This window comes from Oryzias latipes, chromosome 18 (genome assembly GCF_002234675.1).
Source record: "Oryzias latipes chromosome 18, ASM223467v1".
Classification (NCBI taxonomy): domain Eukaryota; kingdom Metazoa; phylum Chordata; class Actinopteri; order Beloniformes; family Adrianichthyidae; genus Oryzias; species Oryzias latipes.
In genome coordinates this window covers 11,293,107-11,318,902 of record NC_019876.2, presented here as the reverse complement: position 1 = coordinate 11,318,902, position 25,796 = coordinate 11,293,107, and the positions used below count along the sequence as shown (strand labels likewise).

The 25,796-nt window shown below is 38.1% G+C and overlaps 3 protein-coding genes across 4 annotated transcripts in view; 2 read left to right on the top strand and 1 right to left on the bottom strand.

Annotated features, from left to right (window-relative positions):
- col25a1 (collagen type XXV alpha 1 chain) overlaps positions 1–6,640 on the top strand; it is a 201,482-nt gene extending 194,842 nt beyond the window's left edge. The window contains exons 37-38 of the mRNA XM_020711604.2: positions 1,845–1,883; positions 3,097–6,640. Of these exons, the coding sequence (XP_020567263.1) occupies positions 1,845–1,883; positions 3,097–3,123 (66 nt within the window). The 3' untranslated portion in view covers positions 3,124–6,640. The remainder of the gene's footprint in view (positions 1–1,844; positions 1,884–3,096) is intronic.
- Positions 6,641–10,483: 3,843 nt separating this feature from the next.
- On the top strand, positions 10,484–21,258 carry etnppl (ethanolamine-phosphate phospho-lyase). Of its 2 annotated transcripts, none has more exons than XM_011487380.2 (13): positions 10,484–10,619; positions 10,936–11,054; positions 11,144–11,303; positions 12,045–12,119; positions 12,217–12,310; positions 13,891–14,007; positions 14,238–14,320; positions 15,549–15,774; positions 16,347–16,501; positions 17,720–17,809; positions 20,353–20,483; positions 20,577–20,641; positions 20,842–21,258. In XM_011487380.2, the coding sequence occupies exons 1-13, from the start codon at positions 10,561–10,563 to the stop codon at positions 20,932–20,934; spliced, it is 1,467 nt and encodes a 488-aa protein (XP_011485682.1). In that variant the 5' UTR covers positions 10,484–10,560; the 3' UTR covers positions 20,935–21,258. The 2 variants fall into 2 exon arrangements, with proteins under 2 accessions (XP_011485682.1, XP_004079724.1); XM_004079676.3 differs by having other exon boundaries at positions 20,839–21,258.
- Positions 21,259–22,651: 1,393 nt separating this feature from the next.
- ostc (oligosaccharyltransferase complex non-catalytic subunit) lies at positions 22,652–24,892 on the bottom strand. Its single transcript, XM_004079675.4, has 4 exons — positions 24,679–24,892; positions 24,333–24,426; positions 24,046–24,243; positions 22,652–23,133 (listed from the first exon to the last, which is right to left on the bottom strand). The coding sequence occupies exons 1-4, from the start codon at positions 24,815–24,817 to the stop codon at positions 23,115–23,117; spliced, it is 450 nt and encodes a 149-aa protein (XP_004079723.1). The 5' UTR covers positions 24,818–24,892; the 3' UTR covers positions 22,652–23,114.
- Positions 24,893–25,796: the final 904 nt, after the last annotated feature.

The window sequence follows — 25,796 nt, the reverse complement described above, 5'->3', positions numbered from 1 at the left end:
ATTTGAGTGAGATTTAGAAAAAATATATATCACTCTAACATTTTGTTACTATGATGCTAAAATAAGTACTTCAACAATATTTGCTGAACTCTTACAAACTTTATGAAATGCCACAAAAATATTTTTTTCTTAAAGCTCTAGTTGCTGTTCAAAAAAATGGTAACCACTGACATGAGAAAAATGTATAGGCTTTTCAGAGGTTAAAATTGCAACAAGTTGAAGCAAAACGCCATGTTATATGTTTTCAAACATCTGTCTAAATCCCACACTGATCATCTTTTGATCTGTTTTAAAAGTGGTCCCAGTGCCCTTTTCATTATGATTATGCCGTTTTTAGCCAAAATCAAACAACCTGTGTCATTTTTTGCAAAACGGCAGCAGTTTATTAGAAATTTGCCTCTGTCGGCACGGTGAAACACGCCCCCTCTTCCCTTCACCAATAACTAAGAGCTCTTTGTTTAGCAGTGCAATAGGCATTACTGGAGCTGTCCAGCCGTACAGTCTGGAGCCGGTTTAGATGAAGAAAACGAAGATGCACGTGGTTCGTGCTTGTGGCTCGCCCAGAAAATTTTCTACATAACAAATGGTTTCTTTTTTAAACGGGATTCTTTTCGTTTGCCCCTGATTCACAGTGATTTGAAAGAAGAAACAGAAATGCAATTTTAATTTTAATTTTAATTTTCCTTAAATATGTCCTCTGTTATCAGAAAAATTCCACAAGAACTTGTTAAAAATAGAATGTAGGGAGACAGCCAAACTCTAGTGGTGGAAACGTGTTGACCAGAATGAAAATAAAATTGCATCATGTAGGATTTTATTACTTGGAGTCAAATATTCACACTCGTCTTTAGGAAGATCTAAGAGGTAAAGAGCGAAGGGTTGTAAGTGCATGCTGCTGCATGCTGGGATTGCTTTTTTGTGTGCTTAACCACAGAGTAGATCTCAGACTCAGAATGACTTATAGGTCATCAAAAAAGCTGCTAAAGATGTGATAAAGTCAATAAAAATGTAAAAAAAAGAAAAAGCTGCAAAGCATAGACTTTTAAATGTAAGGTAGTTCGTTTTGAAGCTTTGAGCATAATAAGAAAACAATTTCTTCAACTCTGTGTAGGTTAACATTTGTCATCTACTCAAAACTCAAATCCAATAAAATTGTTACATTTGTGATTTTTGCTTTTTGAGTTGTCACAAACACTGATGCTATTGGAGCCACGGCCACTCTTTACTCCCCTGGGTGAAAATTGGATTTGATGCCATTTTAGATTCAAATTAATTAGTTTTTAATCCGATGTGGGTTTTTGTGGATAAAACGTGTAAATTGGCCTAAAAAATATAACATAAAAATATTTGATCTCAAAACTCAATATGGAACATGATGAGTTATTTTTGACCCAGAGGATCTCCAAAGCATGTATGAACCATGAGCTGTAAAAAAAAAACCATGCAAGCACCTTGTAAAGACTTTTATAATTCAAACTTTTTTTCCACTAGTGTCCAGTGTTAGCCAAAATAATCCACAGCTAGCTTAAAGTTCCCTAAAGTCAAGCTCCTAGATGAGCTCTAACCTGCTGATGTGTATGCAGTCATACATGATGTGTGCTTAGATATGTTTTAAAACTTATTTGAAGAACTAAACTAATTAGCATGTTTGAAACTTGCTGCTTGAACCTAATTTGTCCAGAATAGAGTTTCTGAGCATCTGATGTGGAATTTTGTGATTGGATGTATCTTTACGTTTATCTTCATGAACTTAACTTTTGTTTTATAAGCCTAATCTTTAGTAAGAACACTTTTGACAGTGATCCTAGAGTTGTCGATTGAGTTTCCCCCTCTTCTGTGGACAGGGTCCGGATGGATTACCGATGCCTGGCTGCTGGCAGAAGGTAAGAATCCTGCCAGACTTTGTACTCAGAAAACACAAGTTTTTGCATCGAGTGATTAAAATAAGAAACAATACTAAAAGCTTTAGTGGTGTTGTTAGTCTGCATGGAACTATTTGGGTTAACAGTAATCATGGATAAGTTCTTTGGTCATGCCTTAGTCACAACTGTCCTAACAGGACACACGAAATTTTAAGATCGTAGCCCTTTTATTGTCAGCCTGAAGAGCGAAAATAGTGCGGGCATGCTAAGTGTCGTATGTAACACTTCAATAACATGCAAGTAGGTGAGGACATCCTACATATCATGAGCACACTTAATGTTAGCAGCATTTGAACGCAGTCAGGTGACATACCTGTAAATGCATTATCCTTACAAATACTTTACGTAATCACACCCACAATTATATGGTCCATATTCATGGCGTCCTTTAAAGTGGACGCACGACCCGCACCAACCGTACGGGTCAAACCCCCCCATGTGACTAAGGCATAAACCTGTCAATCCTGCACCGTCTGAAACTGTGTGAAACCAACCGTGTCTCTTCTGTGTTCTTTTGCAGTGATCTCTCTAACCCCAAACGCATGGAGTTTGTAAATAATGCTTCTTTTACGGTATTTATAGTTTTTTAATGCAACAAAGCAAATATAAAAAGATAAAAGTATACGTGTACAATGTCTAAAAAAAAAAAACAAGAAAAAAGAAAAAGACAGATGACCGTTCTATGCTGCTTCTGCTCCACACATCGCGGCGAGGAAAGAACAGACGTGCGTCCGCTGTGTCACGGCTGCAGTGTGGCGGAGCTCAGATCCTCCAGCAGCAGCAGCAGAGCTTGTGGTTTTTTTAGTCTTTGCATGGCTCAAGCTGGAGCTTCGCTGCCTGACCAGATTCACGGGGAGGGGAGGAAAAGGGGATCTGGACCGGCTTCCTCCAAACGCTTCGTGTCTGTGTCGTTTCGTCTCAACAAACTCATCGCTCGTTCATGCGGCACCGTGTTTCTCAAAGACTAAAACAAAAACAAAAAAAGGAAAAAAGACTGAGTGAGCTTTGCTCCTTTAAAAAGCATGAGTATTGTACTATATCTAAATGTACTGTACATACGTGTGACTGTTGTGTGGTTCGTGTCATGGCTTACAAAACACTAACAACAAAAAGACAGGAAGAAGAATTCAGAAATGATTTTTTTGGTTTTTCTTTTCCCTCAATCTTTTCAAAGGGAGTCACGCCATGGCTGGTGGCCTGAGTCTCCCTGCAAAAACCGGTGATCATTTTTTTATTTTTATTTTCTTTATTGTGGCGCCTCGTTGCAGCCTCAGCCGGCTCTCACTCACTGTTGCTCTCATGAAGCCCAGTTTTGTGGTCGTGGCGCCTTAGGGAGCCACACATCCCTGGACGAGAGCTCTGCAGGTGACGGGACGAGATTTGAGCCTCGAAATCCGAGCGAGGCGGGAAATCGATGCTGAGAGATTCAGCGGGAAAGTCGGGAACGTTTGCGAGGTTAATGGCGAGAGCGTTGGCAGCAGGCAAACACGTTCTTTTCTGTTTTCACTTTTCTGTTTTGTTTTTTACTCTCATTCGTATTCATTTGTATTTTGTGTATAATAGCCTTTGGTGCCTCGAGCTTTTATTCATTCCTTTACTGAAAATGTACAAACTTTTGTGAGATTTTGAACCATTTGAATAATGTGTTTTTACTTGGAGGGGATGAACAGACTTTTTATGAAGTGTTTTCACAAAAGTAGCTTTGCTTGATCACACATTTTGATGTCTTGCATAAGAAAAGAAAAAGTTTGTTAAAAGAAATAACCTGAACAGTTGCAAACATGCCCTGCTTTTATCCTCCACCTGTTTGTTTATAAAGTGTAGCCAGACTGCTGCATGAACACAGTTTAGCACATTTTAGAATGGTAAAACAAGAGTTCTACTGTTTTTTTTAAGTAGTGTTAGTCAAAAGTGTTTGAACTTCAGTTTCAGGATAATCTGTTTCAAAAGAAGATGCAACAACCAATTAAGATTGACGTAGCGATGCCGTCTATTCTCTTACGCATCATCGATGGTCTTAAAGCAAATGAAAAAGGGTTCAACTCAATAAATTCATCACTAAAGGCCAGTCATGTCACATTCCATATTAGATGGAACGGTGCAACTCCAGTTTCACCTGTTGACTGTATATGAGAACTGGACGGAGTGGCCCCTCCCCCCTCACATTCCAAACAGGAAGTACCTGCTGGTTCCCAGAAGCCAAAATCCCATAGACTAAAATAGAGAAATAAACAGCTATTAATCAGTCATTCTATTAGTCAGAATCTTGCTCTGATACTTTTTTTTTTTACCGTGTTCTTTCTAATTCAATTTTTTTTCATGATATTTTGTCTGTAGTGCCAGTTATTCAAACTATAATCTGATGAATCAGATGCCTCGATAAAAGGATGTGGTCTAAAGCTATATTCACACAAAGCATGTTAAAGTTGTTCTTGAACATGTGTTTAGCATGATACGTGTTTAGTGATCACACTGGACCGTTGTTTGTTTCGGGTTGGGCCTAAATGTCAAATCAGTGTAAATCTGGTGAATCTCGCTCCAGGCTTTTCTATCACAGCTCTATTTTGATACATGAAAGACTTGGTGTCATAGGATTCCGGCCAAATCATCATTATTAAATTCTCTTCCATGATGACATTTTAAATGGTTAGTATTTCTGTGAATTAAAAGGGACGCCATCTATGCGTCACCAAGTCCCTAAGGGTCAAAGGTCATCCTGGTTTAAGTTTTAACGTGCGTTCAATAGCCATGTATTTTTTATGGAGAGCCCAAAAATTTGGGTTAGGGTAAGGGTTAGAAACTTGCATAGCAACACATGAACAGGATAGTTTTGAATGCAGAAGCCCAAGACTCCCACAAGTGTGTGTATAAATAAACTTTTTTTTTGGGGGGGGGGGTTGCTTGAATGCAAGTTGTCAAGGGCGCTGTTAACGTAGCTTTATATAAATTGTTTGAAACGTTTGACGTATTCTGTCAAGCCCACTTTCAACTGACTTCCACCAAGTTCACTCCTGATTGACAGGAGCGATTGCCATAGAAACGATGACTCAAACTGACTCAGGCCAATCAATGCTTATTGATGATTTTTGGTTCCAACATGGTGACGTTTGTATCACACAAAAAATGGCGTCTGAATTGACCAGATTAGGTTAGAGCCAGGTGAATCCACACTCCCTCAGTCCAGTTCTCTTATACAGTCTATTGTTCCACCACAGTTTTATGTTTCTAGTACTCACAATGCATCTTGACATGGTGTTTGCTATAAAAGGCAGTTTCTTTTTCTTTTTTGCAAACATGCATGACTGAGTTGTTGGAAAGGCATTAATATGAGTAAACGTGGATCGCTTTGCTGTAATGCAGCAGCGGCCGCAGATGAATCTGGCAGGTTTTCCGTCAGTGAGGTTTCTGTTTGGTTAGTCATGTTTGAATTAGTGGATGCACTTCTGTTCAGACTGTAATGCTGCTCTTTCACAATACAGCCCAGTCGATGTGCTCCATCTTGCATTTGTCAAATTAATGGTCTTTTTTTGTGTATTTTTCTTCAAGTGGTACATTATTTATTTTTCTATCGTTGTTTTATGTTGTAAAGGCATTTTGGTTCGGAGCAGCATTCCTTTCAGCTTTTGTTGAAATGAAGAACTTTGGGTCACGCTGAGGCTTCAGTTGGTCAAACCGTTGACCAGCACGCTCTCGCCGTGCGTCCCCTTTGATCTGCAAGACCTTACCATGCTTTTATTTTGAAACGTCTGTCAGAAACCCGACTCCTGACAGATGCAATTACAGTTAAACAGATCAGCCTTGTTTCTTCTCTTTGCTCTTTGCGCCTCTTTGCATTGAATGTAGATTGATATTTGTAAAGTAGATTATTAATGTACTGTTGACGTGTGCTTTTTTGACATAAAGTGCAATTCATACTTTGGTTCATGCGTGTAGCATCAGATGCAGCTTAAGTATCACATTAAAGTGAATTCTGCAGCTTCATTTGTTCAGTAAGGCTACTCGTTATACCACTACCTGGAAAAAAAGGGTTTTTATTGTAAACATGGACCTCTGACTCAAGTATCTTTTTTTTGTTTATTTGTTTTCTTTGTAAAATGTAGTCTGATAAGTTTTTGCAAGTGTTTAGTGTTTGCAAGTGTTTTTTTTTATTTTCAGCCTTTCTTACAGTATTTGTTTTCACACGGTGCTGTATCTTAAGCATGTGCAGCTATTTTTTTATAGAACTTTTTTGTATTTCATTAATCTTTTACTTGTTTAAGGTTCAAATAGAGGTGAATGAAGCTGGAGGTAGAGACCGTTTCTTGATTTCCATGAAGGTGTTGGAAGTGCTGCTGAAGCGCCACACAGCAAGGTGCAATGAGATGTGTGTCCTCAGTCAGTTTTTCCCTGTTACAGGAAAGTTCTGGGGGTTTCTCTAAGGTAACAGAAGCATTCGAGTAAAAGCACAAGTTTAGTCCCAATAAAGGGTCAAATCTACAATTTTCTGCATAAATTGAAGGGCCCAGGTCTGTTATCAGAGGACTGAGATTTGCTGTAGACTTTCTGTAAAACCCCTGTCCTAACAAATGTTCTCTCTGATCTCTTAGAATTAAGTTTTTGTTCATGATTTTCATTTATTTTCTGCTGTGCATTTGTTTTATTTCTTGTTCTGCCCCCTACTACCATTGGGTTCACACTCTGTCTAAAGTTGGAGCCAAATAAACAGTCTTTGAATTTGACTTTGTGTGTTGATGTTGTTCACTGTCAAGAATTAAGTTTGTGTAATAAAGGAATTTTTAAGATAACAATTATCGGCTGCAAATTGGGAGGAATTATGACTTAATTATTTTTTTTGTGTTAAAAAGTGAAAGTTAAACTTAAAATTATTCAATCCAGTTTTAAGTGCCCATTCAAAGTTGTCCACAAGGTGCCACACAAAAAAGAGAAGCACAAAATCCAGAGATTATCATGTAAACCATCTTCAGTATTTCAAAAAAAGCTTGTTTTGATTGTATTTTAATTTTAGTCTATATTACGGTATTTTCCACACTAAAAGCCTTAATTTTTTACAAAAAATAACATACATTTAATAAACTTACATACTGTAAGTTTGAGAGTAAACCATTCATACCGTGCGGAAAATACAGCAATAAACAAGAGAGTACATTGAAGTGTTTCCCCCATAATCCTTATTCTGAGCAAATAGCAATAGTGAAAACTAGTCTTCCTCTAAATTGGAAGAAGACAAAGCAGCTAAATTAGTGACGGTTGTAGGAGGAGAAGCCGACAAACACTTAATGAAAAACCCAATGACCTCCTCATGGTTGCAGACTCCAATTTATTCACCATCGTCATCCTTCTCGTTCTGAGTACCACTTTTGACACAATCTCACCCATTTACCTGCTCGGAAGTCTTTTTGTTGACATCACACACTCGCTCTGACAGGCCACACTCGGTTCACTGAGCTCCATCCCCTCTGATTCCAAAAACCTGCCCTGTCACACCAGGCGTGCCTCAGGAGTCTGTCCTGGGACCTTTATTCTTTATTACTTACTTCCTCGCCTTTGGCCTATTTTGTAAATACATTACTGTAGTGCTGGGATTACATTCTTGAAATAACCTGTGATCGGCGAAATCCGTGCAGTAGTCATCTTTATTTTATACAATAATACATACAGATGTTTTAAGGCTAAAAACTCCTCACTACACACTTTTTACACTCTTCTCAGACCGGCATGAACATATTTCTCTCTTGTTTAAACTATCAAGGTTCAAACCTTCGTAGAAACATAGCTCCAGTCGTATAGAATCAAAAGAAAAATTTGTGATTGAAAATGTATGTTCATTTTTTAAGCTGAACACGACACGGCATGGAGAAGATTGATTGACGATGCTGTACAGACAATCAGGTCGCAGAACAAGACGCGCTGTAAAATACAAATAAAAAATGATGCAAAATTTCATAAAAAATGATAAGCCACAAAGTTGTTTAAAGTTCACTATCCATAGTTCTTTCCTCCCCCATGGTAATGAGTCTGACTGTCATTCCGAACAGCTGTCCGTGATTCTACTTTCACATCAGTGACCTCAACCAGTCTGCATATTTCTATATGATCATATACATCGGTCATCTCCACCTGTCCTTTACCTCACATACTGCCTCTGTTCTGGACAACAGTTTTGTCACATTCTGCATCCATTATTGTAATTTTCTACTCTTAGGTTTCCCTCAGAAAATCCTCAATAAGCTTCAACTTGTTCATGAGTCAGGCGCTTACATCACAACCAAAACCTCTTCTACGCATTACATTACCTCCATCCTTTAGGAAGTCCACTGGTTCCCAGTTAAGAGCAGGGTCAGTTTCAAGATTTAGTTATGTAATATTTTATACTTGTATTAATAAAAAAAAAGATATTGTATATTTTTGTTTATTTTAAAAAACTAAAAAAAAATTAAAACTGATTTCAGTTGTCTCATTATGATTAACTTTTACTGCTCTGCTATTTTAATTAAGTAAGGGTTAAAGGCCAACCAAGTGTGCATTATCAGAAATTAACGCATAACGTGGAAGCCTAAACCATCCGACGCGAAGCGATATAAAGCGATATATGCTGATCGTTCCGATGGGTTAAGTAAAGCATCAGTTCAGAGAGAAAGTTAATCTCTTACTGTTTGTTTTTGTCCACATGATGAGGCAAAAGGTTGTTTTAAAGAAGCCGGCGCAGTGATACAAAACAATTAAGCTATGTGGCTGAAACATCTTTTTAGGCATGCGGTTATCCTGTGTGTTATCCTTTTTTAATGCAAACCCAGCAGCCAATCAGAATCAAGTATTCACCCGGACCATAGTATAACCAATGTTTATCAATGCTTTTTGCTTTATCTGCTTGTTTTACTTTTATTCCGCACAGTATCCTTGGGTTTTGCAAAGGTAAATACAGAGGCAAATACAAAAAAAAATATTATTACATTTTTATTTTTACATGTTAGAGATATGGTAGTAACTACAGTTATGGGTCAAAAACTGTTTGATGTGTGTTCGTTGTGGTTTCAAGACGTTTAACAGGGAAGACTCATTGTACGCTGAGACGCTGTCACTTTAGCTTTATGCATCATGGGAGATGTAGTGCGAAACTGTCGCGATCGCAGACAGACTCGCGTCTCTGAGCTTCATTGTTTTGTTCACTTTTTCCACGGTCTGACACCGGATTCTGTGGAAAGCTACACCACTACAGATGAGCTTTCGCTGGTATTTTCGTTGGAACTGAGAGACTTTATTACCGGTAGTAGAATCAGAACAAGGAAGTTAAGACTTCCACCTCTGATTGGTCAGACTGATGACGTGTGATTAAGCCTCCAAGAATGATTGGTGAAGACAGTTAAAGGGGCGGAACTTTTGAGAAAACAGCTGTAGCTGCAGCTAAGTAGCTGTACTGTCTTTTCTTATCAAATGTCTTTAATAGAATCAAATAAACACAAAGAAAAAAGTATTTTATGATCTTTCATATTCCTAACAATTCAGTGTTTTTTCAGGGCCTCTTTGATATCCTGGAGATGGTAAATGTTTTTAGATCAGTGAAAATGGGTAATATCCCACGGCACACTGGTTGAAAAACACTGATCTAGGTGCTACTATAGGCTAATTATTTTCAATTTTACCTAAAAAAAGCAGATTTTCATGAATGCATTTGAGTACTGAGCTATCAATTCTGATATATGTGGATCCTCTGCAGGATAATTAGACAAGAACGCTGTCGGCCTGAGGAAGAAGAAGCTCATTGGGTAAGGAAACGGATTAAGCCTTGGAGTCTAATCCAAATTAAAATTGATCATGATATATTGTCCACACCTGTGATTAAGCCTCCCCAGTAAACAGGGTTGTTGCAGTGGGATCTTTCACTCCTTGAATTGATCGGGGGGGGGGGGGGGGGTGTTCCCTCTGTGAGCATGAGTGTGGTGGTGACTGGTGTGGACAGGTCCCCAAAATATCGCTTCCCCACTTCAGTATGAAGTCAGAAATCTACTTTGCGTTTCATGCATGATTTATGTTTCATTATGTAGTGTGTGTTGGGTTTTACCCTTTTATGGTAACGCTTTCTTTTACAGTACAGTACTTACAGTGTACTTAAGTGGGGGGGGGGGGGTATTTGTTTTATTATGTAAAGCACTTTGTGTTATAAATATATTAAAATCAGTTTATAAATATTTGATTTGATTTTAAATAGAATATGATATTATGATATTATAGAAATACTTTGCCTTCACAATAATATACCAATAGCTAACATGTTATTACATTTAAATCTTAAATGTGTTCTTTCTTTTTTTTACTGCACAAAGATTTTTATTTTTTTATTCATTTATTGTAAAATATTCTTTTTTATTTTGTTTCATATGCATGTTATGATTTTTTTTAATACCTGTGATTAATTCATACTTTTTTGGGGTCGGGGTATGTCTAAGATATATTTTGTTTATTTGTTTTTATTCTTTGTTATGTAATTATCCTTTTATTTTATTTTTTTGGGCATGTCCGGCTTTCCATACAAAGTGACAGCTCCGGTGAGCCGCGCGCCTGTCGCGCCCTCGCACGCGCGTATAAAGTCAGACTCGCGCTGCAGCAGCTGATGGGGTAAAGTTTTCAGCTGTGAGACAACATGTCTGCAGGAGAATTGGACAAGAACAGCACCATCGACCTGAGGAAGAAGCACATTGGGTAAGGAAACAAATTAAGCCTTGGAGTCTAATCCAAATTAAATCTGATCACAAATTCTTGTGACTATTTCTTAATTATTGCATCCACAACCTTCTCCCTCAGACTGACTCTGACACTTTGTACTTTATGTGTAACTTTACATGCACTTGATTTAGCTACAGTTTTATTTGTGACCCAGTATAAAAAAAAACAATAATTTCTTAAGATTACAGTTTAACATGTTTAGGATTCACATTTTATGTCTTCAATGACAGAGTGCTAAATGTGGGCAATTCAACAAAAGAAATGTTTTATTTTTAATTCAATTTCTCCTCAGACCTTCCTGTAAGATTTTCTTCAGCCATGACCCTCTTAAGATTGTCCGAGCAAAAGGCCAATACATGTTTAATGAAAAAGGGCAGCGGTATTTGGACTGCATCAACAATGTCGCCCATGGTAGGTATTTGGAGGCAAGAACTTTCCTAAATTTAAAGGTATAAAGGACAGAGAATGTGTCATGATTTGTCTGTCTTTGGATTCCTCAGTGGGCCACTGTCACCCAGAGGTGGTGAAAGCCGCTTCTCAGCAGATGGAACTCCTTAACACCAACACGCGATTCTTACATGACAACCTGGTACTTTATGCAAAAAAGCTGCAGGCGACGCTGCCAGACAAGCTCTCCGTCTGCTACTTCGTCAATTCAGGGTACAAAGACAACTTACTGAGCACTTCTCACTAGAAAACTAGAAAAACAGGTCGTGAAAATATTCCCTGTTTTTATTTCACACCAGTCTGTTTTTGCAAGCATCTTAGAAAAGAATAACGTGTATATGTACCAAAGGTAAAAGTTTCACATCTTAATAAATCTCAGTGTCTTTTTACGGAGCTTAGAAGACAACTTTCCACCAAAAAAAAACAATTGTGATCTGGTACAAAACTATGGCAAGCCATCAATCTCAAAATACAGGAAACTTACTGACTGACAGTTAATTGTAGATCATAGTTCCTGGGTAGAGTAAAAACCTGCAGATAAAAACTTGCAATAGCAGCTTCCTAAAAGCTCTATTTACCTACTGTCCCTTTTACCCAGTTACTTATTGACTTGTTACAGTATTGCAGTTGAACAGAAGTTACCCGGTTCGGGGCAATTATGATAAGGATCCATACACACTTTACTCCATGCTGTTATTATCAAGATTGGTTTCTGTAAAGCTCAAAAAAAATCTTTTGCAAAAGTACACCAGGAGATTGTTAAAACCACACTGTGCAAAGGAACTGAGGACTCCTCATTCATAAAGTAACCAGTCAATTTCATCTGCATATTTTTAAGAATTATAAGTAAGTCTTTTTGGCACAAAAAAAACAAAGTCTGACGTACAAGTGATTTGGCTTCACATGTGTGTTTTGTGGTGACTGAGTAACTCGCGGTAACCCTTACCCTTCCAGCTCCGAAGCCAATGACCTGGCCCTCCGACTGGCGTGGCAGCACACAGGACACAAAGATATTATCACTTTGGAAAAGTAGGATATGACGACTTTACAAACTGATACGGCAAAATCTGTCGCTCCAATGTTGAATTTGCTACATAAAGGTTATCGGGGAATTTTGTGTTGGCAGCGCATACCACGGTCACGTATCGTCCCTCATCAACATCAGTCCCTATAAGTTCCAGCAGCTGTCAGGCACAGAGCAGAGTCAATTTGTCCACGTGGTAAGTGTGTTTTTTCTCCCCCAGTCCACCTGTGTGCACACTATCATAACACCATGACTCAACTTTGCTCTGCTGGGTTTTAGGCAGGTTGGTGAGTGAACAGCACACGACTACAGCAAATAGAGATGGAGAAATGAATGATGCCTGTTTTTTTCTTTTTTAATTAACTGAACAAAAGAAAAATAGAGACAGAAATTTAAATGTTCGTGAGACAATAAAGCTCCTAAATCTCCCAACAAAAAACAAATTCCAAACTGAAAGAGCAGCTAAATGCATGTTACTGTATATAGAACAGCAATAATTATCTATATTTTGAAACATTTATGGGTTTGTAACTATGTGAAACTGAATGTTCCTGATTTTAATGCTTCAATAAAATGTTAATCTAAGTGCAGAATCACTTAACCAAAACAGAAAAACGTTGATGACTCTGAAATTAAGCAGCTTATCGCTTTTATATTCCTCAATTTGGCCTTTTCTTCAAATTAGTTGCAGTTTGGTGGATTTTTGTCTTGTAATTTCAGCTGCCAAACTGAAGTTATTGGATCCCCTAATACTTTGACAGTACTTTCAAGGTTCCGCTGTAGATGTATAAAAAAAGATAAAAAGTAAATTGAAATTTAATGTTTGTCTGTACGAATGAGTTACCACTCTGATCATGTTCTGATGTATTTTAAACGTGTTCCCAGAGGTCCTTTAATTATTATTGTGGCCTGTTTAGCCAAAATAAAAAATAAAAATTCACATTTCAATTGTGGGCGTGACTGTTGGCGTGGAGCAACCCTGCCCCCACCCTACTTGTCACCCGTAACTGAGAGCTCTCTGTTTACATTCTCTCCTGCTGGCTTACAGCCCCTCACAACCCCAAACTGACATTACTGGTGCAGCAAAAACAGTGAACAGTTTTGAGCCAGATTCAAACGGGGAGAACAAAGACTGAAATGGAATCATTTGTCTGCAAGTGGATGCATCAGAATGGAGCAGAGCAGGAAGTTGGTGACCTGCCCATATTTCGGCCTCCCAAATACTGCAGTTTTTCATCGACTTGAATAATAGAAATACGGAGAAATGCAACTTTGAGCTCAATTTTCTTTGTAAATTTCCTCCGTCGTGAGAAAAATGCTTCAAGAACATGTTAAAAACAGTAAAAACACAATTTTCCATCGGAAGTTGATCTTTAAGAACATGTTGTGGTTTGATCAGATACAGTTTATTAACTTTTGGTTGTTTTTAGACAAACAATTTTACCTGGTCATCTATCCAAACCTCAATCTTTGTCTCACTAAAGATTCAAAAGTTCTGAACTTGATCATCCTGAAGCCCATAGAGTCTGAGATTTACTGATGTTTTATTCAAGCCCACATCACACTGTGTGACCCTGCAGTAAAACCTCTCAAATGTATCTTCCTGTGTAAAATAGTTGAGTGAAACAAGTTATTTCATCACAGACATGTAAGTGCTTCTGTTTTTAAGTATAACAACCAAATGTTTTTTTTTCTTTCCTGAAATGTAAAAGAAAGGTGATAATCTCTCTTTTTCACATGATTTGGATTTTGATCGTTGATTTGGATTCCCTGCAGGCCCCCAGCCCTGATGTGTACAGGGGCAAATACCGGGCAGACCACGCTGACCCAGCCAGAGCGTATGCAGACGAAGTCAAAGACATTATAGAGCAAGTCCACAAGAAAGGAGGCAAGGTACACAATGTGTGGGATTGCTGTCCTTTGTGATGATCACAAAGAAATGAAAATATTAGGTTTAGGTACACATTCATCTGGATTCAAATGACTTAAAAATCATGCACTATTATCATATTTATAATACACATTTTTAAATAAAAGAAAGGTTTTTGTAGTTGAGGAAAATTGCTGTGACATTTGTTGTGTTTCCAATTCATTGACCTGATGTTGTGTGTTCTGTTGTGCAGATTGCTGCTTTTATTGCTGAGTCATTGCAGAGCTGTGGGGGTCAGGTCATCCCCCCCGTGGGTTACTTCCAGCAAGTGGCCGAGTACGTACCCAAGATCCTCTGCTGCTAGCACTGAAAATCACAACAGAAGTGCAACGTGTCCGCATTGTGTCGTGGTTCATCGTTTACTGTCTCGTGAATTTTCCTTTTTCCTAACAGTGTAATGTGTTCTGCATCCTGATTGGCTGTAGACCGGCAGTGCCAGAATGCGTTCAGTTGGCCAAATCTACGTAAATCTGCAAACGCAATCAGAATTTTGTCTTCGTTCTATAAAACTGGACTTATATTTCTACAAACTTTTAAACGAGAGAGAAAAATGTGAAAATGTTGATGTTTGTCTGAGAGAAGTGTAGAAAGTGTGTTGTGAGGAATTTTACAGCCTTAAATAATCTGTAATCCTACTTCACAGATTTCACCTATCGCAGATTATTATCAGAACAAAACTCCTGTGCTAAACAAGGGAACACCGTACACAGGATTAGAAACTACCCTTTAACAATCCCATCCAAGACTAAATAAACTAAAAATGTTTTTTTTCCTGCTTCTTATTGCATTGGGGAAGTATCAATGTTTTTTTTATTAATTTTTTTTCTAAATGTGATCTACTGTTTGGTTTGGCAGACAGTTTTGCTTTTGGGTGTTTTTCTTTTAACTTATCAATTGCAAAACTAAATAACATCTTTTTTTACAGTGCTGTAAAGCAACTGCTCTGTAAAGACTCCAGCATGACCTTTATGCAGTGAGAAAACCAGTGAATTGTTGGTCACTTGAGTGTAAAACTATGTGTTGGTCCCCTTTGAATTGCTCAGAATGATGACAGCAGCTCATGGATGTGCCTTAACAGAGAGTAGCTGCACTTAGCAGACCAGCTAACTGGTTCTGTTTGGTCTTACTGACCTTTAAATCAATCTACAAAAACAGGATCAAATTTCCTTTGTAGGCATCTTCTCTAAGCACAGCATAACTTCTCACACTGATTTTTCTGTCTTGAAAAGTCAAAATAAATTTAGAAGATCAAGAAAAAAGTTCATTTTGTTACAAAAAAAGCTGCCAGAATGAATCCATAATACAAAAGCAAGAAGATTCATATTTCTCTTCTTCTGGTTAGAGGTTTTTTTAAACCCTACCGAGCAGCTGGAACTATGGGATGCTTTGGGTCTTTTGTCCCAGTCTCAAGAGCTCAGTGTGAAAGAAAACCACAAGGATTATGGGCCATCACCAGAGTCCTCTTGTGTTTGCGACTGAATTCTCACGTATCTACCTTCGACAGGCACGTCCGCAAAGCGGGAGGCGTTTTTATTGCCGATGAGGTTCAGGTGGGCTTTGGCCGCGTCGGATCTCACTTCTGGGCCTTCCAGCTTCAGGGAGAAGACTTTGTGCCAGACATCGTCACCATGGGAAAGCCCATCGGCAACGGGCACCCCATGTCGTGTGTGGTCACAACCAGAGCGGTGGCGGAGGCCTTCATGTCTTCTGGAATGGAGTATTTCAATACAGTGAGTCTGCGGTTCTCGAGTAAGAAACATGAAACAAAGAGATTTTGTAATAGCTATTAAGATTAAAAGGATGTTTCCATGGAAACCTGCAGGAGGCGTGTCATCTCGTCCCCTGAAGTCACTTAACCTAAATTTATCCCAGACACAATGTCGTCGTCTATATTTGTAGAACAGTTTTTCACATCTTTAGGAGATGATTTTAGTTTTGTTTTTTGTAGATTTTTTTTACAACAAATAATAGATTTACATGAGAGTTAAGAGATACTAAGATAATGAATCAAGCCTCAATGCAGAAGGCTTTGCCACAGAGATGGGTTAACCCTTGAGCTATCCTATGACCCCACCCTTACTTTGACGTGTTCTCCCTACCATGACAAAGGTGGATAAAGGTGGAAAGATTTCAGGTAATCCATGGACACCAGTGAAGATCACAAATCATTGAAGAACAAAGGTTCAGAGCACTGTCTAGTGGGTCTAGATGACCCAACCCCCAATGTTAAAGTGCCTAGGATAGCACAAGGGTTAAAAAAATAAGAGTCCTCACCCATGTGTGCTGAAAATGCTATTTTCAGTTTGGCGGGAACCCGGTGTCCTGCGCCATCGGTCTGGCCGTGCTGGACGTGATTGAAAAAGAGAATCTGCAGGAGAAAGCTCTTCGAGTGGGTCAGTATCTCTGCAATCTGCTGTGGAAGCTGAAAGACGAGCACCCACTGATTGGGGATATCAGGTAAGAACAGGGACCGAGCATTTCATCCAGACTGTTGAGGGCCAGGCAGATTTACATGGAGCTGAGTGATGAAAGGGAAGCATTTGCAGTGGGTTTCATGGAGATGATCCGTTTTGTTTTGTGTGATTTGTAAGTTTGGAACGTAAGCGTTGTAATAAAAACGTTTTTTGACTGATTTTAGACCTGTTTTTGGCAGATCCATGACACAAATTTGGACTGATTTCGAACTGATCAAAAGTTCTGTCATGGATCCGTCTAAAACTATTCTGAAGACGGCATAAAATCTGACAAAATTTGTCACACTTCTATTTAAATCTGACCTAAAATCAATCTGAATCCAAATGTATGCCACAAACTGGCTAAAACTGGTCAAGAATTAGTCTAAAATCAGTATAAACTTATGTCATGCATCTGTCTGAAACCAGTCTAAAATCAGTCTGGAGTCAGATACAATTTTTTGCCATGGATTTTTCTAAAACTGGTCTAAAAATTAGTCTGAAATCGGTCTAAATTTGTGTCATGGATCTGATTGAAACCAGTCTAATTTGATGTCATGGATTCGTACAAAATTGGTCTAAAATTAGTTTGAAATCAGTCTAAATTAGTGCCATGCTGTCTAAATCTGTCTGAAATTGTTTTTTTTTTATCATTCCAAGGATTTTCCAAAAATAAAAGTGTGACTCTTTGAAACTCCTGTTTCTTCTTAAAAATTAGCATCAATATTTTACAAAATATTTCTTGTAACTTAAGCATGTTTAGTTACAGGAATGATTTGTTTTTCTTCTGACAACAATAGAAAAACGCAGTTTCACTCTTTAAGGTTTGATGTTTTCTGGTAAATAAATAAAAAACAGCAGAGAACACAGCATACAGAGCTTGCTGCTGTAGCTAAGAAGCCTCATTTTTGTGAATTGCTCCTCTGTGTCCACTAGAGGGAGCCCTCGCTCTCTATCACCATACATTGTTTATATACACTCAACATGACTTATGTTCGCACATCATTTTTTTGTTAAACTGAAAATTATTAAGATGCATTTTTGACCGTCAAAGTTATTCCTAGATAACATCTTTTTAAACACAGAAAATAAAATCTAATTCTAGTTTTTTTTCAAGGTTTGCCTGAGAAATGACGAAGAAGAATATAAATAGAGTTGGTACAAATAATGGTTTAGAAATGTTTAGAAATGCTTGTGACAGTGATTAAACATTGTTCTGCAGGGGGCATGGTCTCTTCATTGGGGTGGAGCTTGTGACGGACAGGCTGACGCTCAGTCCAGCTACAGCAGAGGCACAGGAAGTCATCTACAGGTGAGTTCAGGGGCCTGTTTCAGAAAGGAGGTTAAGTGTAAACTCTGAGTGCGTTAACCCTGAAATCAGGGAAACCCTGGGTTTTCCGTTTCAAAATGGGAGGTTTGTTAAACCGGAGAAAGCAGAGTAAGTCAAACCCGTTTCTGAAAGAGAGGTAACTTCTACTCGGAGTCTGTATCCATGGTTACTTATGCTGTGAACCTAACCTGGTCAGGAGCAGGTTTTATTCTTTAAACTCAAGGTTTCTGCCGGTCCCCTCCCCTTTTTAAAGACGAAGCGGTATTTTTCGCTTTAACCTTCATTGCCCAAATTTCAGTCGCACAGAGACAAGTGACAAGAATGGCTTGTCCTTTTTTGGAGGACCCAATAGACGAGGAGGCTGCATTAATTCGTAGAGAATTACATTTACGTCGTGCGAGGATTTTGAGACCTAGACTCGATTTTTTGGCATTTCCCCATACGTTTTTGTTTGAGCGTTACCGTTTTTCGTTGCAGTCAATTACATACATACAATGAAAACAACATTAGATATGCATTGCTATGTAGATGTTTCATATGTCAAATATTGTCAACAAAGCCTACCTCCATGACATGCTCAAATTTGACCTGATTGAATTATGTTTTTATACTTCATTTTTAGCTGCTGCCATGTTCTTTTAATTCCTGCAGGATTATTGCATCTACATGAAAATGAAATCAGGGACATTGAATTAGATTAATGTAACAATTACTTTTTGGAAACACAATTTGCTAGCACTGCTTACTTTCTTAATCCCATATATACCACTTGATCAATACAAGGGTAGACATAAGGTCACTTTTAAAAACACAATTGAATGTATTAATATTAAACTGACCAACGTTTGCAAGAGGGGAAGGTTAACAAAAAATTCCTCTAAACATTACCGACGTTAAATGCATTTTTCCCCCAGGTTTTCCCCCACACTGTGCAGCATTTCATGCAATTACACCAGGAAAAACACTTCAAAAGTACACCTAAATATCGCCATTTTTTATTTCACACCGTACGCTATTTAAAAAGTTATTACAGCCAATATTTTATGACAATGATTTAAATGCAAACTTAGGCATTAACTTGAGCAGCTATGTTTTCCCACGCTAACTGTCTCTGTTTTGCAGATGCAGCGGTGTTGCTTTTCTTCCGGAATATGTGCTCATATTCACTGTAACTCTGCAGCAGCACGTCAAGTTCAGCTGGCGAAAAATATGCAGACCCCTTTTTTTCCACGGTTGCCATGGTGACTCGTAATATCTGCGCTCCATTGATAATGGCTTGTTATAGTCGCGGTGCGCACGCTTAACTCCGAATCAGTCCACTCAGAATTGATTGACCTAACTCCGATCAGCTTCTCTGAAACAGAAAACTCAGAATTGTTAATCTCTCAAGTTTAAGTTCAAGTTTAACCTCAGAGTTGGTTGAACCTCCTTTCTGAAACAGGCCCCAGGTGCGCCAAAAGTCTTCTTACTACAAACAGTTTTCCTTTATTTTTCTTTGTTAGAGGCTTATATATGAAATAACAAATTTTCTGTTTATTAAAAAGGTCGTTCTTAAAGTAAAGACTAACTTTTGACTTCGTTAAAGTTTGAAGGAATATCTTCAGCATGACACCTTCTAGAATAGAATAGAATAGGATAGAATGCCATGATTGTCACTCTCCACACGTACAAAGAGATAAAAAGCTCTCACAATGTCAGTGCAAAAAACTATATATACATAATAAAAAGGTCAGTTATTTGCACAAGATACTTTAGTAAAAAATGTAGATTTAAGTTTAAATAAATAAATAAGAGAGTAAAAGCCACTGTGTCATTAAGAAGGTAAAAGGACATGTTTGAAGTATTAAACCATCACATAAATAAATAAAAACTAACAAACTACTGCAAAGACTACTGGAGGCAGGTTGCAGAAGGAAGCAATGTCAAAAGTGCAACTTAACTCCTAAAATCATGGATATACATTCTGGGTTGTGAACCATTTTCACATCTGTCACTGTTCTTGTGGAATTCAGGAAAACTCTGAAGGCGCTGATGAGTTTGTTTGTTTTTTTAAACAGCAATTTTAGATTTGATTAGAGCTCAAAGCCGCCCACGTTTAGGCTCTTGTTTTGCTTTGTGGTTGTTCAACAGTGCTTGTAGCATTACTTTGTCTCCCATAATTGCTCTTTAGGGATGTTGTTGAGTTGAACAAAGTAAACTCTGGTCAATAGACTACAGACTTTATTTTTTACTGTGCAAAACCCAGTGACGTCCCAGATGACCAGTCTAGTGGAAATGATTCTTTAGTCTGTTCCATAAAAATATGTTTCTTCCAGCATGTTTTGATCTGCTCCTGATTGACAAGGATTTAAAGAAATACTAAGAAATGCACTTTTGAGCTTAGTTTATTTTATAGATGTCCTTCATCATGAGAAAAATTCTACAAGAACACGTTAAAACCCCCTTTTTTTCTCCAGAAGGGCATTTTTCGTCCTTCATTTTGGAACACGAGTTCTGAACTTTTATTTGTTCCTTTACCGTCTCAGGCTGAAGGAGCAGTTCATCCTCCTCAGTGCAGACGGGCCGCACCGTAACGTGTTAAAGTTCAAGCCCCCCCTGTGCTTCACCACCGAGGACGCAGACCTGGTGGTGGAGAAGATGGACCTCATTCTGACAGGTATCAGTCGGTGTCGGTGGGTTCCAGATGCGGTTGTGTTGCTCTGGTTTTCGTCTTGTGAGCTCTGTGTTTTGTTGCGTGTTTGCCTTTCAGAGCTGGAAAACGCATTGGGTTTAAAGATAAACAACACAGTGAATGGAGGAAATCCAAAACCAAAGGTAGGTTTGACTTTCTCTAAGTATCCTAAGTTTGATATGTCTCTGATTGTATTGTTTTGTGCATTATTCCTGTTTTGATTGCTTGAAATAAACCATTATAAATCAAAAATCAAATCAAATCAAACTTTGCTGCATCTCAGATGCTGAATATTCCGTTAAATGTTTTGGGTTTTTTCTTTTCTTTTTCTTGCTTTCAGCAGGTATCAGCTGATGAAAACGGTCAGCATCGTAGTGATGTCATAAAAACAAATCAAGGAACTCCACATCCCAGCAAACGACTCAAAACACACTGATGCCTGTGAAGAGATGCTAACTATTATGACATGAATCATTTAAAACCCATGGAGAGAAGGGGCTTTTGCAGACACTTTAAACTTTGAACTACATTACTATGTTTACAGCAATATTATGCAATAATTAGCCTGAAACACTATGATCATATATTTGTATTTTACTACATGAACAAGTAAAGTGTTATGGATTTACCCCCCTTTTTCAAAGAAAAAATGTTTGCATTTTATTTCTTCTCAAATGTTGTCCCCAAATTGGAGATGAACTTAAATTATCCAAGAATTGACAGGATTTTATGAATAAAAATGGGTTATAATGCAAGGTTAGCACTGAGGTGTTTTTGACTTCGTACAATGTTCTTGAAATGTCTCTGAAAACTCACCACTTCATGACTCCTGGTTGTTTTTTTTGCATGCAAACTCAAGCTGGCTCTCTGTGCGTTACATCATGCCACATAATGGCATTTTATGTTCAAGAAATGTAAACATACTTAACCCTTGAGTTATCCTATGGGGTCAAGATCACCATTGACGTGTTCTTCCTACCATGACAAAGGTGGATAAAGGTGGAAAGATTTCATGTAATCCATGGACACCAGTGAAGATCACAAATCATTGAAGAAAAAAGGTTCAGAGCACTGTCTAGTGGGTCTAGATGACCCAACTCCCAATGGTAATAGTGCCTAGGATAGCACAAGGGTCTAGTGCTTTCATCGTGAAGAAGTTTGGAGGGATATTAGAACTTTGTATTACGTCGGAACATGTTGGAAAAAAAAAACATCCAGTGGGACCAGAGAGATGCTCAGTTTACAGCAGTAACCAGCACTGGAAAGTAAGAACAAAGTGACAGAATTATGAGAAAAGTTACCATCAAGAGAATCATGAGAATTAGGAGGATTAAGTCGTAGCCCAAAACTTTGAAAAAAAAAAAGAAAACTAAAGAATTTATGGGACTAAAGTTGTCACTTTATGCTTCAAAAAGTTGTAATTTCACAAGATAAAACTCATACTTTTTCTAAAATAAAATGTTACATTTAGCTTTTTATGTAATGTTAGAAAATTCATTGAATCTGTTTTTTCTCTCTAAATGTTACAACTTTATTTTCATTAACTTACATCTTTACTTTCCAAAAACTTTACTCATAAATCATAAATTAAGAAATTTTATTTTTTAATTTTATTGTAAATTTTTCTAGTAGCCCTTGTGCTATCCCAGGCACTTTAACATTGGGAGTTGGGTCATCTAGACCCACTAGACAGTGCTCTGAACCTTTTTTCTTCAATGATTTGTGATCTTCACTGGTGTCCATGGATTACATGAAATCTTTCCACCTTTGTCATGGTAGGAATAACACGTCAATGATCACCTTGACCCCATTCTCAGAAAAATGTCAACATTTTCTCATTATTGTGTTACTTTATTCCTGAAAAATTTTGACCGTTTTTTTTTTCTTTTATGGTGGCCCCAATACTTCAATCAGGATCCATGAGGAAGATGTTAACGATTAGATTTGATTTGCTTTTCAAACTCTAAAGTGCAGAATCAGTTCCTTTTGTAGACCAACAGCACCACCTTGTGGAAATAAAACATCATTACAACGCTTAAAGCAATAAAGTCCTTGTTCGGTAATGTCCTATTTTCAATTAGAAACAGTAACTGCTGTGAAGATAATGCAGGTAATAAGGTAATGCAGAGAATTACCTTATTGCAAAAAAAACATTTTGTGAAAAGAATTTTATTTCACAATCTAGTAGAAAACAAATTGCGAAAGGTTCAAGGACTCCGTTAACTCAATTTGTTCCATACAAAATCTGTGGACCTAAACTTTACTGCTAAATGTGAATCTGGATGATCTGTAGATGCCTCATTTTGCGTTAAAGACTCCTTAGAATTAATGTAACTTACTTTTCCGTTCCTTATTCTGCATTTTTCATTTGCAGTTAACGCTTTAGGTTGGTCAAAACATACGACAAGTGGTAACACAAATCAGCATGAACAAACGGTGAGGGTTATAGATTTCTGCACAGCCTAACAACACTAACAGAGAGGAAGTCAGCGCGGTCGCTGTAGTTCAGTCCAGTTTCTAGACCGGGCTCAGTGCTGGCGGTTCCTTCCATTATTTCTGATTTGGAAACACGTTACATGTAGGACGCCAACTTCTTCATCGCTTCTGTTTGTGGTCTTAGCCCATGAGGTATCCTCTGAAAAAACAAAACATTTCTTTATCAAACTTGAGCGATTGATTAAAGCAGAAGAATTAAACTGTCGACAGGAGAGAAAAACTACAAATTCCAACATGTTTTTATTTTATAAATGCAAAACTCTAAAGACCTACTACAATGAAAATGGTGTTTTTAAATTGTTTTGTGAAATTTTTCTGATGGAGGACATGTGTAAAAAAAAATTAAGCTTTAAATTGCATATCTGAGTATTTCCTTATCCAAATTGTTGTGAATCCGAAGCAGACGAAAATAAAAAAGCCATTTGAAGAGTGTATTTGCTGGGTGGGCCACAAGCTGCCTGGTCTGAGCTCCCAGCAACAGCAAGCTGGATTTTCAAAGCGTTCCCAGCGCTCTTTTCATTTTGATGATGCCGCTTTTAGCCAAAAATCAAAAACCGGTGTGGTTTTTCTAGAACAGAGTTTCTGGAGAGCAGCAGTAGTTCATTGGAAATTCACCTGAGTTGTGGGCGGGACTGTCGGCATGGCGTAAACCTGCCTTCAATTCCCATCATCCCTTCGTTTATGCTCACTACCGCTAGCTTACAGCCCCTCACAGCCCAACAACAAAAATGGTGAGCAACATTACAGAATTTGCAAGATGCCAGCTCGGTGGAGGAAAACCACATGGATCTATTTGTCTACCAGTGGATGCATCAGAATGGAGTGGAGCAGCTTGTGGCCGGCCCCTATTCTTTACATCACAAACACGCTCTTCTACAAACGACATTTTTCCGTCTGCTCCTGAATCACAGCGATTTAGGTAAAGAAATTCTTAAAAATGCAGTTTTGAGCTAAATTTTCTTTACACATCACAAAAATGCCACAAGGGCACGTTTCAAAACACGATTTTCACCAGAGTGGGTCTTTCAAAATTCAACAGGAAAAAACTCACGGCAGCTTCATGCGCATGAACACTCTGGCCATGAAGAAGCTGAGGAGGACACTGACGAACCCGATGAAGAGCAGCAGGAAGCGGTTCAGTTTGGGAATGTTGGGTGCGTTGGAGCGATCCAGGATTATAAATCCCAGACCTCCCATTGTGAAGAGGAAACTGGAAGCCAGTCCTTCCATAATGTACTGCCCATTCACTCTGAGAACGAAAACAACAACAATAAGTTAGCTTTTCACTGCCTACTCCCCTCGCTCATATGTTTTTGGCTGGACTCGGAGAAATCAAACCTGTATGCCAAAAAGGCGACTGGCCGCTGGTGTCCATGTTCATCAGTCATTGAACCTACACTTGGTGGTTCTACAATGACGTCATAGATTATTCCTGTTGAATGAGAAGAAGAAATTTAAGAAACAGACGTCATTAAGAATTAAGCAAATGGAATTAATCTCTAAATAATTTAACACTTTCTTAATGAACAGAACGCAGTCAAAATATCTGCATTTGTGCTTTTTATTTGTAACTGGACCGGAGCAGTAAAACAAAACTACTTTAATTTAGCGACAGTGAGCGTTCACGCTAAACAGACGAGTTAGCCGCTTAGCTTCGACGTTAGCTTAAAAACAGAGCACCAACCTCCCGTTATGAGAAAGTAGGACACGATGACCACCGCGTACACGGTCATGGCCGACGGCATGTGCAGCCATGACGGCTTCTTCAGCTTAACGTTCGGACACTCCAGCACAGCAAACGGAACACTGAATAAAGTCTCCATAATACTTTCACAAGAAATTTCCTGCCACAGCGGCGCAAACGGACACGTACGCTGACGTCGATCTACGCGATGACTTAGTTGACGTGTCCCGGAAGTACACTTTATACAGGTTTATTTTCACTTTTTTATTTTTAATTATTGCTAAGAATTAAAACTATGTCGGGGTTTTGTTTCAAAAAGTCAGTATAAAAAATATTTTAGATATTTTATTCTACATTTATTACTCTTTTTTTCTCCTCCAGCAAACTTTATTGCTAACTTAATACAATACAATGGGCAAAACCGTTTACAATTGTAAAAATGGATTTCACCCCCAAAAATCGAATAATAAAAAAAACCTTTCGGACAAACCATGTAATCAAAAATCCAAAAAGTTATTTTGGAATATTTACAATTTTGTGATTATAAATATTTTCAAATCAGACCAATTTTTTGTGTGTACATCGAATGATAAAACATTTAAAAAAAATAATACTGTACCTTTTCTTTGTGGCAAAAAACAAAGAAACCCACAAGCTTCTTGTGTTCACTTTAAATGAGCATGTCTTTAAACAGCATTAATTTGGTATAAAAGATGAATTCTACCTTTAATTGTATTATACAGTATTAATCCTTGTGCTATCTTAGATGACCCCACCTTTACATTGACGTGTTCTCCCTACCATGACAAAGGTGGATAAAGGTGGAAAGATTTCATGTAATCCATGGACACCAGTGAAGATCACAAATCATTGAAGAAAAAAGGTTCAGCGCACTGTGTAGTGGGTCTAGATGACCCAACTCCCAATGTTAAAGTGCCAAGGATAGCACAAGGGTTACTGATCAGTACTTTAGCCTTTTCTCAATTTAAATCACTCATGATTTCTAATACGTCTACTTAAGCTTTAGATTAGCTAGACATCTTTTTGTGACATCTCATTCAACACCGTTTAAAATGAGTGTCACCATTTTTTAAGAGGTCTGCTCACCTGCATTTCCT